General features: G+C 39.3%; 1 protein-coding gene across 1 annotated transcript in view; it reads right to left on the bottom strand.

Annotated features, from left to right (window-relative positions):
- Nucleotides 1-1,041: 1,041 nt before the first annotated feature.
- LOC102798071 (RNA polymerase II elongation factor ELL-like) overlaps nt 1,042-13,307 on the bottom strand; it is a 36,449-nt gene continuing 24,183 nt past the window's right edge. Inside the window, exons 4-12 of the mRNA XM_006779844.2 lie at nt 12,281-12,444; nt 9,638-9,882; nt 6,848-6,972; nt 6,296-6,398; nt 5,595-6,081; nt 4,886-4,937; nt 4,371-4,542; nt 4,231-4,275; nt 1,042-3,770 (exon numbers count right to left, since the gene is read on the bottom strand). Of these exons, the coding sequence (XP_006779907.2) occupies nt 3,660-3,770; nt 4,231-4,275; nt 4,371-4,542; nt 4,886-4,937; nt 5,595-6,081; nt 6,296-6,398; nt 6,848-6,972; nt 9,638-9,882; nt 12,281-12,444 (1,504 nt within the window). The 3' untranslated portion in view covers nt 1,042-3,659. The remainder of the gene's footprint in view (nt 3,771-4,230; nt 4,276-4,370; nt 4,543-4,885; nt 4,938-5,594; nt 6,082-6,295; nt 6,399-6,847; nt 6,973-9,637; nt 9,883-12,280; nt 12,445-13,307) is intronic.

The raw sequence follows: 13,307 nt of genomic DNA on the forward strand, positions 1-13,307 counted from the left end.
TATCCTGCTCAATCGCCCAAATATAATCATACCCTCTTAATCACAACAATCCAAATATAATTATGGTTTTCCATCAATAATCTGACACATCAATTCCTTTCTTTCTATAAATCTTTTCATAATTACCACTTGTTCGTCAATTGTTACTTTTAAGATTGGGCTTTTTGTGCTTGAAATATGGCCGAAATCACTAAAAGGCAAATTTTCAAATCAAACTACTCTGTGTGCTCAGAAAGTAAAACAGGGTGTCAACAGGAATATCGGCAGCATTAGAAATATATAAGTGTTATTCTTAATGGCGAATGCCTGCACATTTACCTCAGTGATGTATAAAGCAAAAATGTACCAGAAGGATTACAAATGCAACAAATGAGTAAGCAATGTCATCACAGGAAACAGAGAACGTTAAATTACATTAAGAATACAGAAAGCCACTGTTGGCAATCATTTAAACAGTTTTAAACAGCAAACAGTGGCAATAAGGCAGATAACAGATGAGTGTGTATGGATAATGACCATCTTGATATTGGCAGTTTGAAGACTATACAAGTATCCTTAAGGCTTCTATGTCAATGACTGTGTAATGACATTCAATACAAAAGCTGCAGCCACAATGGACAAATACACTCTGAATAGGCACTGATTAAAAGTTGAGAATCAGCTCTCCAAGCGTAAAATACCTAAATACTACAACATATAGTAAGTTAGCAAATGCACACATTTTACCAATATAGTGGCAGCTTCTTGAAACCAGTCACTGTACACTATAAAACATCCTCAGTTAACTACTTTTATTTTCTAATAAGCCAAAAAAAAAGCAACACAATATGAACATCAACCCTCATAAAGGTGCACTTTTCTCATAAGTAAAATGACTTTGTGGGGTTAATTATCCAGTTTACACAGGAATACTTCTTTAATGACGGCATTTATGTTCATCGTACCTACGCGGACAGTTCATTAGGTATATCTGGCTAGCATGGGCTGGACCCCTGTTTGCCTTCGGAACATGCTGAAAACATTCCTCAGATTTTGGTCCATATTGACATGATTGACATGACACAGCTGCTGCAGATTCGTCACCTGCACATCCACGATGTGGATTTCTTAATCCACTGTATCTCAAAGGTGCTCTATTCAATTGTAATGTAGTGGCTGTGGAGCTCATTTGAATATAGTGAACTCGTTGTCGTGTTGAAAAACCAGTTTGAGATGATTTGAACGTCGTGACAGGTCACCTTATCCTAATGGTCATTTATCATTATTTAAACGATGCTCGTGTGGTAAGGGGCCAAAGTGTGCCGAGAAAATACCAAATTCTGTCCCCACTATCTGAGTGTAACAGCTGAAATGAAGACTCCTCAGACTGAGTAACATTTTTTCAGTCTTTTTTTCCCCAATTTTGGTGAGTGTGCCGAAACTGTAGCATGTTCTTAGTTGACAGGAGTGCCAAACAGTGTGGCATTCTGCTGCAATGTTCAAACTGCATATCTCAGTTTTAAGAAGTGGTTACTGTTGCCTTCCTGTCAGCCTGAATCAGTCTGGTTATTCTCCTGTGACATCAAAGCATTTTTGCCCAGAGAACAGCCGCTCACTGGATATTTTCTCTTTTTTTGGACCATTGTCTGTAAACCATGGAGTTGGCGGTGTGGGAAAAATCCCAGCAGGTCAGCAGTTTCTGAAATGCACAGACCAGCTGGGATTCTAGCACAAACAACCGCGCCAACTTCAAAGGCACTTAATCACCTTTCTTCCCCATTCTGATGCTTGGTTTGAACTTCAGCAGGTCGTCTTGCCTACATGCCTAAATGCATTGAGTTGCTGCCATGTGATTGGCTAATTTGGTCTTTAAAAATGAGTTGAACAAGTGTGCCTACGAAAATGAATGCAAACTGTTCTGTTCATTTAACCGTTTTCATCTAACTGAGCTGATTTTATTGCATCAAGGCTTCTGCTGCAGTAAACCTAGTTGCTTTGTCTCTATGAGCCATGGCTCACTACAAAACACCACGATGTAGTACTTAGAAGTGGAAAATTACAATAAATCAAACCCCATGATGTTGAAAACCTTGCACAGATTTCCAGGATCATAACTGACCCCACACAACTTTCCAATATCCTTGCCACATCAATGTGCCAATTCATGAAAAAAATAAAGTAGTTTTTGCCATTGTGATATAAAAATGTTCACAGCAGCACTGAAGTTTAAAGTAACAGGTTTGCTATGTGCCTCATTCTTTTTTTAAATCTATTTTTATAGTGTACAAGTGAATGGTTTCAAACATAGCCGGAGAGTTAGGTGACGTGTCTATTCACTGCTACCAAGACCTTCTGTAGCTATATCAATCTTTTAATATTGAGAGTCCTTTGGGGCTGCAGAGACAAAACACACAGTAAGTTATGATACTTTCATCTACAACTTTTCCCTCTCTTGCTTGGATACAAACACTTAGATCTACCAAGACCGGCTACCACGATCCGTGGAGACCAGCGACACAGGAATGAAGAAAATCCTTTCAAAATAAATACATCAGTAGTTCTATGTAAAAAGAGACAAAGACACTTCTTTCCAGTAGGTTTAAATACTTTAAACTAGACTTGCTGCTTGCTTATTAATGACGTCTGAGCATTTTGGTCAGTTTAGCAAAAGAAAGGGAGTGTACTTAATAAATACTTTATAAATACGGCACATATCGACTTATTGCAGTAAGTTTCATGTGAACCTGAAGCTCTTAACATGTTCAACCAGGTAATTGAGAACAAGTTTTTGCTCGTTGGATTCAGCAGCTTTCAAAATGAGCCCGAATCAATTTAGTGTGTGAAATGTGAAGATCGCATACTTCATAAAAAGTAAGAAACCAGCTGACTCCAGCTAAACAGCAGGAACCTCTTACTGGCTGCATCGCAAAATGTCATTATCTTACATGACTTTTTGTTTTGCCACAGATTGACAATTATTCCACTTATTTCCAGTACAGAACAAATGTAATGCAGAACTCTAAAACATCCCTTCCTCCAAGATAAATGCCTGAAGCACTGCAGGTGGAAAAAGAGGGGGGAAAAATCTCACTCACTTTGCACAATAAGACATAAAGGATAAATCTGAAAAAAGTATTTAAATCGTTTCATTTTCTTTTTCTTTGCAGTGCACAGCTTCTGTCATTAATCGCAAATTAGGGTGCTTTGATAAGAACCTGAACAGTAGTGTCTCTTTTATGCTGCTTATTTAAATCTTTAAATGTTAAAAAAAAAGAGAGTGAAAAACATTTGACTGAGCAAGTCTCAAAAACAAAGGGAATAAGTTAAAGTCACTTCTACCTTTGATATATTTCAATTCAAATGTCTGACAGCGAGTCTGGCTGACAGAAGGTTTTAGGAAATGTATCCATCTTGGCAAAGTGAGGTTCACAGTCCTCATTAGTGCCAAGACTCTCTCTTTGCCTCTCCCTCTGACTTCTTAAATCCATGAGATATCTTTAAAGAAGTCATAACTACACAACTAAAAGACCGCAATAGAAATCTGCTATATATTTAATATCACCAACGCTCAGGGCATCATTTGTGGTCTGCAATAGTGTCTGCCTTTTTCATACAAAACCTTTTCACCATATAAAAACTCTGTTTGACACTCTGTTTGTGTATGCATATATGAAAATCTGCTACGAGGAAGCTTTAGAGACGTCATAGTCCATGATGAGCTGCTTGATATAGGAAAGTTTTTCGTGGAGATACTCGCAGCGTTTCTTTTCTTCCCGGTAACCGGGAAACTTCTGTGGAGACAACAAAAAAAAAAGTGTATTATTAAAAGAGTTTTACATGGTTTTCCTCTATGTTCATGCCTACATAACTTACATAGTAGACAGGTGGAAATCCTAAATAGAGCAACTGCAAAAAATCTTGTTAAACTAGTGCCAGCCTACACCATACAATCCACATTCTCTCAAATAAATAAAAAATAAACAATAAATAAAACAATTTCTTTCTCAACCACTAACATATTGAGGTTCAATCTTAACGATTGTCTTTGTTTAGTTTAGGTTAACTACTCGCTGTTTAATAAAACAAGCTTTCACAGAATTTAATTGCTTAAAAAAATCAAGCTATTTAAGCGTTGAAATGTACATTTAAGACTATAAGAGCACAAAAAAAGAGGAGCAATAGATGATAAATCTGAAATAAATCTCAAATATGTGAACTACAAGAAAAACAACTTCAATGTGTCTGCCTTACCTTGCGATACTTCTTGTACTTTTCTAGTATTTGGTCTTCCATTGTCTAAATGGTACAAAACACAAAGTTGTTCATATTAGTTTCCACATAGAGAATAACAGTCCAAACTGAGCACTTGCATATCTGCATATATCATGTACCTTATATTCTTGAGTACCAGGGGACAGGCTCTTGATTTTAGAGCCCAGCTGAACAAACATGTGAGTTATGGTGGCAATCCGGGAATGGAGGTCTTTGTACTCATCGTACTCGGCGCAGAAATCCTCCTGGTACTGCTCACGTTGCTCTAAACTTGCTATGGGGCTGTATTTTCTATAAGTAGACACAGAAACATAGTGTGTGATAATGTAAGGACCACCACAGAAGATAGAAATAATCTTATGCAACATTGAGCCTTCAAGAGACACTCTTCCATATGAATTCTTTCCTAGAGATACAATCACAATATTTTTTATGCAAATTTCTAAACTGCCTATTTCCCTAATTTTGTTTACTTCTTGTGTAGTACCTCTTTCTGCCACGAGATGGTAGCACAAGCCTACAATATCACCCTACACAGTTTGTTCTTGAATCCTTGTCATCTACTTCATTTAAACAAATGCAAAAGATTCTAGCAGGTCATGGAAAAATAACTTAAAAACATGTTCAGACTTACAGCACATAATCTGGCTTCTCCTCAGAAACCACAGTATTTGTTATGTCAGGATCTGGAGCAAGAACGTAAGAAAAAGACAATATCATTAGCTGCAGTCGAATCAGTACAGTCATCCATGTGGATCTTTGCCATTGTCTGAATATTAAGCAATGTGTTTTTTGTTTTGCTAAAAGCCACAGTGTGTCTGTGTGTGTGTTTGTGTGTGTGTGTGTGTTCATCTCTGCCTCTGTTCAGACTAGCTAAGAGCCTGTGGGTGTCAGGAGACCTCTAGGCTTAGAGACCCAAGCTGTTGTCGAGTCAGTCAGCCACATAACACACTGAGGACTCAAGAGGGAGAGCTTCAGGAAGCACATACAGTCATGAGATAATACTGTGCTGATACAGCACTGGGTTGCAAGGAGGACTTCACATGCACTCACCTGCCCATTTATTAGGTATACCTGTTTAACTTTTTGCTAATACGACTATCTAGTTGGATTTAAATGGACAAAACAGCGCCAGTGCCAAAATAAACGGGAAGTAGTTTAATTTAACACGAGAGGCAGCAATGATGAAGGGGCATTTAAATCCAGCTGACAGGAATTTGGGGGAATGTTGGATGAAAAAGCAAAACTACAATCACTGACTTAATAATCTGGAAAACATTACAAGATGTTTTTTAGTTGTTTTTTTTTTTTTTTTTAAATACACAGGGAGGAAAAGGCCTTACTGTCAAGTTTGTCTGGATTCTTCTCGAGCTCATTATTTGTCTTTAACCAGTCAGTCCTATGGTCGTCTTTCAATTTCTCGCGCTCCTTGTCCTTGTGCTTTTTCGATTTCTTCTTTCTGTGTTGGCTGTTGGCGAGCTGTGGCTGAGCACAGTTGGAGTCACGCTGGGTTGGCTGGAGGCTGCTTACTTTGGGTTCTTGCTCCCTGGTCTCTGAAACAGGCGTGTCAGAAGTGCTAGATCGTTTGTGCATTAGAGGAAAGGAATTATGGCTCCCTGGTAAACCATTTTGGCTATCAGTATGGTTATCTGTCCTTTGAAACTCAGTCTTTGTGTGGAAACTTGGGTTAAGGGTAGGAGTTGCATCATCGTGTCCTCCTTTATTGTTTAAGAGTCCGTTTACAGCTGGCTGCTGTTGTAACCTCTGGTCTGTGAGTTTTTGTCTCTTAGCTGCTAGTCTTTCCTGTGAGTCAAAAGGCACAGGGCGTTTCTAGGGAAACAGACAGGGAAAGACAAGAAATACATCTCTGAAACATTTTCATACAAACTTCATGAATAAACTTTAATTCCAGCAGACAAAGGTAAAGACTAGAGGGCAAAGGGCACTCATTTACACTGACGTAACAAAGGAACATCCGTTCAGAACCACATCAACCACTTTCACACATACTGAAAGGTAAATGGAGAACAATACAGTTATTTACCACTGCAGGATTTTTTGCTATGCTTTGATCCTCTGACGTCCTCAGTACTGATGGGTTTGGTTGAGGATTTCGCGACTGGTTGCCAATATGTGGCTGCAACTTCCTATCAAACAGAAAGAGAGAACAAAGCAATCAGACACAACCAAAGCACCTTTGGGAATTTCATAAACACCTAGTCTTGCTGGTTTACAGAAGCCCGAATAAGGCCAAGCTTAAAGGTGGAAAAGATTCTCTGTCTAGCAAGGACACACAAGGTCTGCCTCTGAGGGCTGACTAGCACCTATACAGAAACATGTGGGAGTGAAAGAAGATGTGCAGGAGACCTTACTTTTCTAATGCGGCGAATAACAAGTGCAAAATGAAGTTTCAGTGATTCAGTCATCATCTTGTTATTTATGAGCTAACACCAGTACCACCGGGGAATTAATAAATAAGATATATCAGGCATAAAAGTGAAAGGGCACGTTTACGTACAGCACGTTACACAAAAACAAGCTGTTTAATGAGAGCGCATAACTTGCATCCATATGGGACCCCCTGCCTCTAGCCCACCTGGCCAGCAGCCGGCTGACAAGCTGCTTCTCCTCCTCGTTGTAGCCTGGCCAGTCTCTCTGCACATGCCTGTAGAAGTCATCTCTCAGTGAGTAGCTGCTGTCTTTGGGGTTCAATTTGGCCACCTAAAGAAATATCACACAACACACAATGTTAATTCAAATTCCTATTAAAGTTAGAAAAAATGTTATTTATTAGTTACTCCATGCCAAATGGGGAATTTTAATGTGACATTCACCGTTTTTAGCTCTGTTTTTGGTCTCCACCAGCCCCAGAGGAAAGCATCTGCTTCAATAGCAGTTAAATATTGCCATATGTTCAACAGTTAGTCATCAAATTTGTTTGCCAGAAAGTGGTTAGAAAGTAGGGAATAAGAGGTTATTTTTTCCTGGATGACGCACACATTTCTACTTCTTAATTAAGACAGAATTTAAGTCATTGTATTTTGGCTAAAAATCTCAGTCATACAGGCTCTGGCTGTTACTGTTAGGAAGGTTGGAGCCCTTTCTGACCAGGCATATGCCTCATTTAATGTCCTCATGCAACAAATCTCTCAGACACACTTCTTTCATCTGATCAGTCATGTAAAAGTGAGGAACATCCTTTCTCAGGAAAAGTAGCCAACACCTTTATTTCTTTTAAGCCTTTTGCAGAGAATACAAAGCTGCTGCCTTCAATCCGTTATGGCGACAGGATTCTGCCATTCAAGCACACCCACTGCAGTGACAGAAAGCACCATGCAGATGATTGGAATAAAAGATGAGGGTGGTTTCTTGGTCACAAGAGTAGCCAAGTCATAAGTGCCTTAACCTTGGATTCATGATGATAGCTGTGGTTGCAAAAACACTCTCAGTCATACAGAATCTCAGTGCTGACCTCTAAATGCCTTCCTCGAGGATTTATGGGTTCAATCACTCATTTTGAATCATATTGGATGAAACATTAAGTCCATTTTACATATTTTAGTCATTCTAGCTGTCAAAAAAAAAAGGGAAAAAAAAGAGTATAATGTGGAAAACTGGTATTGACTTGTGATTGAGAAGCCATTAGCAATGAATGCCGACTTGATTACAACAAAAACATCAAAAAGGGTTAAAAATTATCTTTGTGGTAATTTTTAATCCTTAAAATATACCAAACCTCTTTTTTATTTTTAACATATCCTCACATATGTAATAGCAATCGATATCAACGTATCTTATATTCCGCCGACTAATTTGTCAGTAAGTTGGGCTTCTTGCAAACTTGTTTCGATTGGGATAATAAAATATGAAATGGTAGAAAAATAAATAAAAAGACTACTCAGAAACTTAAAAACACAAAAGCTGCCACTACCTGGATCCATTATGTGCTAAACCCGAAACATCCACATTCTTGAAAAGCAACAACACTTTCTCAGCGTTTCCGTTTCCATCCGAGCGTCCCAGATTTTTTCCCCTCACATTCTCTAAAGACATCTATCTTTCTGAAGCCTCCAGACAGAGGAGTCTGCCCAATAGCAAACAATCTCTGAAGACACAATTACAGCAGCGACCTAATTACTCTTACGCAGTGAGACAAGAACCACATGCGTGTACAGACATCAACTAGCAGAAGGCCTGCAAAACACACAAACAAACATCACTTAGGAATAACTCAAAAATATTTACAGGAAAGCAAAAGAAACTTCTTAAAATTAGATCCCGGCTTTGATTAAAGCACAAACGGTCCTGGTCTCTGTCAGCACACACATTACCACAGATCTGTGTTGTTCAGAGCTTTTAAGTGCCTTTCAGACACTCTGACAGTGTCAAAATGTATTGTTTTTTTTAAATGTTAAATATAGTAGGGAAACACATACTTGATTTTCACAATGTGATATTCGTTGAATGTCAGGCAATGGCCATATACAGTGTGCAAAAACAGAGCCAACACAAGCACATTTGCTTGGCTGGCAATGTAAATCACTGTTGTCTTGGTATAATGTGCAAAACCATAGTGTGTTTTTTAAAGTTTTATATAATGACAATTAGGGGTGTTTAAGGATGTTCAGGGAGTATAATGTACAAAGTCTACATTTGAAAAACAATATATGCATGAGATGCTGCGTTAGGCACGCGTGTGTGCCAAGCAGCAACCGGTGCAAACATGTTTACATGATGATTAAGGGAAATAAATGTTTGTCTCTACACTCATTTTCCCCCTTTGGGACAATCTGTAGGAGTTATGCATTTTCAAGGTCATGATGGCTTCAAGTAAAAACCATACACTGTATATAAAAGATGGAAGTAACCACTGCATCGTTGTTTACTGGTAATTGAAACCACCAGCTGTCCGGGGCGATCGTGGCTCAAGAGCTGGGAGTTCGCCTTGTAATCGGAAGGTTGCCGGTTCGAGCCCCGGCTTGGACAGTCTCGGTTGTTGTGTCCTTGGGCGAGACACTTCACCTGTTGCCTACTGGTGGTGGTCAAAGGGAACTCTAAACCCTGCTGTTAGAGCGTTTTAGAGCATTTTAATGAACAAACAGTATGGCCTCCTGTGTGGTACGCATTATCCAAGTTATTACTTCAGTTATGGTGAGTCAATTTGTATTATACTAGTTTTGTACTACAAAATATATCTTTGTCTGAACAGTGCATCCACAGAGTTAATGGGTGCAGCTTTCTTACCGAGAAATCCCCTTTTGGATCCAGAAAACCAACATGATGACACTGCAGTGGCTAAATCCTTTTTTTACACTCTGTGGTCTCTGCATGGATGCAGTTGCTTCAGTTTTTGTACATTTTGTCTACAAACAGTGTGTCTAAGTACCTCCTCCAGTATGGCACCCAGCTCGGCCTTATCTTTGGGGCTTGCTCTTTCTCTTTCCAGCCACAGCAGCAGCTCTGGTTTTCTGTAGGGTTTGAGAGCCAGTAGGTGGACGATGCGATCCTTCAGGGGCTTCTGCATTGAGGTCGCCATACTGCCATTCCTCCGGTTATTCACAGAGTACTTGGAGAAGCTGCTGTCTGAGGCAGGGAGTGGGCCTGGCCTCTTCTGGTACTTGACACATTTACCTGAACACAAAGTAAAAGAACAAGATCTACGATGATGCATCAGTCCGCCTGTGATTTAGGATGGATTAACTTGGATGACATTACCTCAAAAGATACACACATTATGTTAATGAATCAAATCAACATCTAATTATAAATACTTTGTATGCCTCGAGGAGCGGGCTTATAAAAAGCAGGATATTTCACATTTTATTGCAGGTGGCAAAACAGAAGCCTGTTTTGCATCAAGCAGTTTTGAGAACTACCTGAAGAGCTCCTCGTTGAACTTCATACTCTCCTTTCTTTCCATCTGTTTGCATTCATATTGCTTATAGAAAAGCTGAATCACTGTATTAACCAGCCAGTGGCCAGGAATGCAACATTAACTTTGATTTTCTTGTATTGTTGTTTTAGCCTCTGAGTTTTCTCAATATTTTTTGCCTTATTGTGGATTGCGCTAATCAGCTTCACAAGTGCTTACTTGAAATTTTTTTATATTTTGCAGTCCAGTTATAGACAGAATGGATTTTAGTGTTGGTGTTTGCAAGTTGCATGTTTATTTTTATGGCTATAGTTAAGAGTTATTGGTTACTTGTCTCATGTTTTACCAAGGTTAATACTATTTGTATTGCTACTATACCAATCACAGTACACCTACATCTCTCAAAAGGTCCTCTTATGCTGGTAAACCTATAACCTGATAACCTTTTCTGTGTTAGGAGCTAAAAATGTAGTTCTGAGAACAACAGTTTTCTCCAGTTGATGCAGTAATTGAATTCAGTCTACATACAATATTGCACAAGGAAAACACCAGGTGCATGCTTTGAGATCGGATTGCAGTGCAGTTTTGTTCTGTTCTTTGCATGGCTTTGAATCACAATTTAGTCTGCCAGGGGTCTTTTATGTTTTAAAATTGGCCAGATTATCTATCATCCTTCTTTGTCTGATTTCCTGTCTTTACTCCTTACCTGCTCTATGCAGCTTAATTCAGATTTTATTAAAAGAAAAAAGGAAAAAGGGGAAAAAGACAAGAAAATACAACTGTGCAATTTTAAGCAGGGATACATTTCTGGGACAATTCTGAAATACTTTGTGAGTCATCCTGTGGAATTGCAAGCACCGTTTTACTGGGGTCAGAATGTAACACAGCCACGCCTGGTGGATTCCTGAGGTTAGAGAGAGAGAACCCCAGCAATCAGACAATCTCCTATGCAAGCTGGCGACTGTGGGAAGAAAGAGCTCCCTTTTTTACAGGAAGGAATCTGCAGCAGAACAAGGCTCGGGAAGGTACAAGGAGAAAAGAATCTTAAGGCAGTGAGATCTGAGATAAAATAAACAGATTTTTAAAAAGTGATAAACACTTTACTCGAGATATCATCTGAGACCTGCTATTTATAGATCAGACTTGCAGCTACTTGTCCTTAGATGTAAAGATGCCCTTGATTATTGCTTGTATCTCCAGTGAAGAAAGATGGGGCATGTTAGAGCAGTGAAAGATACGTCTCTCTGTGCTAATCCCATTACGGGTTAATCTGCGCTTTGCAGGTCAGTGTAGGGGAACGATACAGGAAAAGAAAAAGTAAGTCCAACAGATAACTTCATGCATATGTACTTCTATTAGTCATTTATCATGATGAAAATAAGGAGAATTATGTCATAATTATTGGGTGCGGATTTATGGTGTGCCAGATATGTGCTTGATAGAGTTTGGCTTTCTTTCTAATAAATTCTGTGTGAGTTACAATTTATACTGCTTTGTCATGTTCACCTTAAGATCTGATGTTACACAATCCATGCAGTAATCTGGTTTAAACCAACTAGAGTTGCAGCTTCCCTGGAGCTTCAGCACTGACATGGGGGTCCAGGACAGTGCCAAGAAAAAGTTTTGCATAACCGCAACAAAGGTTAGCGAACAGGGAAAAAACACAGAAGGTAGCTTTCAGGTCATAGTTAGTAAAACCTGCACGTCCCATACAGCTCTCATTCTGCAATAATCTTTGTATTAGAGACATGGCTCCATTAACTATACTTTTCAGTTGGATTAATGGTAAGGGCCTGGCAGTGAATCGAAACTCCCTGAAATTAAAGTTTAAAGACAGTTTCTGACTTTGAACAATGACAAACATTAAATATTGGAGACAAGGCTTAGCTTTTGTCTTGGTATAACCAAAAATACGGCCTACGCATGTGGTTTCATTGCACATCAAAAACAGGAAAGTATCTGGTTTTTAGCTTTAAGCAATAAATAAAGGAATATTTTTCAAGGCAAATATTCCTTTTACTTTTATTGGTGCTATTATATTTCTATTTGGGTTTTTATACAGCCTCTTTTGTATCCACATCCAAATTGCTGATCCCTCTCCAACTAAAAAGCTATTTGGCCCTTCCACATGAAAATCTGCCTTGTGCTTAATCTTACTTGGATGTGTTGCTCCAGGTTTGATCTCAATGGCAGAGCGACTCCAACTGTCCTTCTCCACCTGCGACATCCTCTCGCGGGTCATCTGGTAGGAATCATCGGTGGCACACACAGTGATCTTGTCCTGGATGCTGCCCTGACCTTCCAGCTGCTCGCGGCCGTCACTACAAAATAAAAAACAGCCAGCTGTTGAACTTCACGGCATTCTGCTGCTTTTAAAAAACATCCTTTAAGTTATCTCAAAGCAGGATGCCAGCGCAGAACCCTTGCATCAGAAAGTGGCTTTGCGGCAGAATCTGGCTAAACCTGTGGTTCTGTATGTTATGTCACTGTCTAGATTTAGCTCTGCAGCCTGTGACATGTGAGAAAGGCTATATATCTTGGTTCAGAGCAGGACAGACCATGTAGAAAAACCGCCAGGATTAACTTGGCTCCTGTCGGCATGCTTGCAAAACAAGAATCATCTTGGCCAAAAGTAAAAAGTTAAAATAAGAACCTGGGCTCCATTAATGGTGCAAATAAATCAGATTTACAGAGCTGCCAAAATCCAAAAAATGAACAAAAACAGAACAAAATAAAAAAAGTAGCAATTCCTGCTAATTTGAGACATTTTCACTATACAATAACATAAGTGACCAATGGCCAGTCTTTCACTCTGTCCTCCAAATATCAAAACAAATGCAGGGGCCAACGGGAGCAAGATATTGCTGTCATGCTGATGTGCGGTTTCTCTTGGCTGCAGTAACTGGCTGAAATCAATGCTAGTTAAAGTTCAGGCCACAATTAGCCATCTGGCACCAAGAAGCCGCAACAGAGCATAACCTTTAGTTTCCAAGCATATCCACTCCATAAATAAGGCAACGCGGGTCTCAGTAATGAGAGGTTCGGCCCAGAAATTTACAGGAAATTACAAGTGCCCCATGGTCTGTACGGTAAGATGCAAGCAAACAGTCTCTTCTGATTTGCAAGCATAGGGAGACAGTGTCTTCTGAGGTTATGAGCCACTACAAGAGGATCAGACCACTTA

The sequence above is a fragment of the Neolamprologus brichardi genome, chromosome 1, assembly GCF_056152115.1.
Source record: "Neolamprologus brichardi isolate AB-2024 chromosome 1, ASM5615211v1, whole genome shotgun sequence".
Taxonomy (NCBI): Eukaryota; Metazoa; Chordata; class Actinopteri; order Cichliformes; family Cichlidae; genus Neolamprologus; species Neolamprologus brichardi.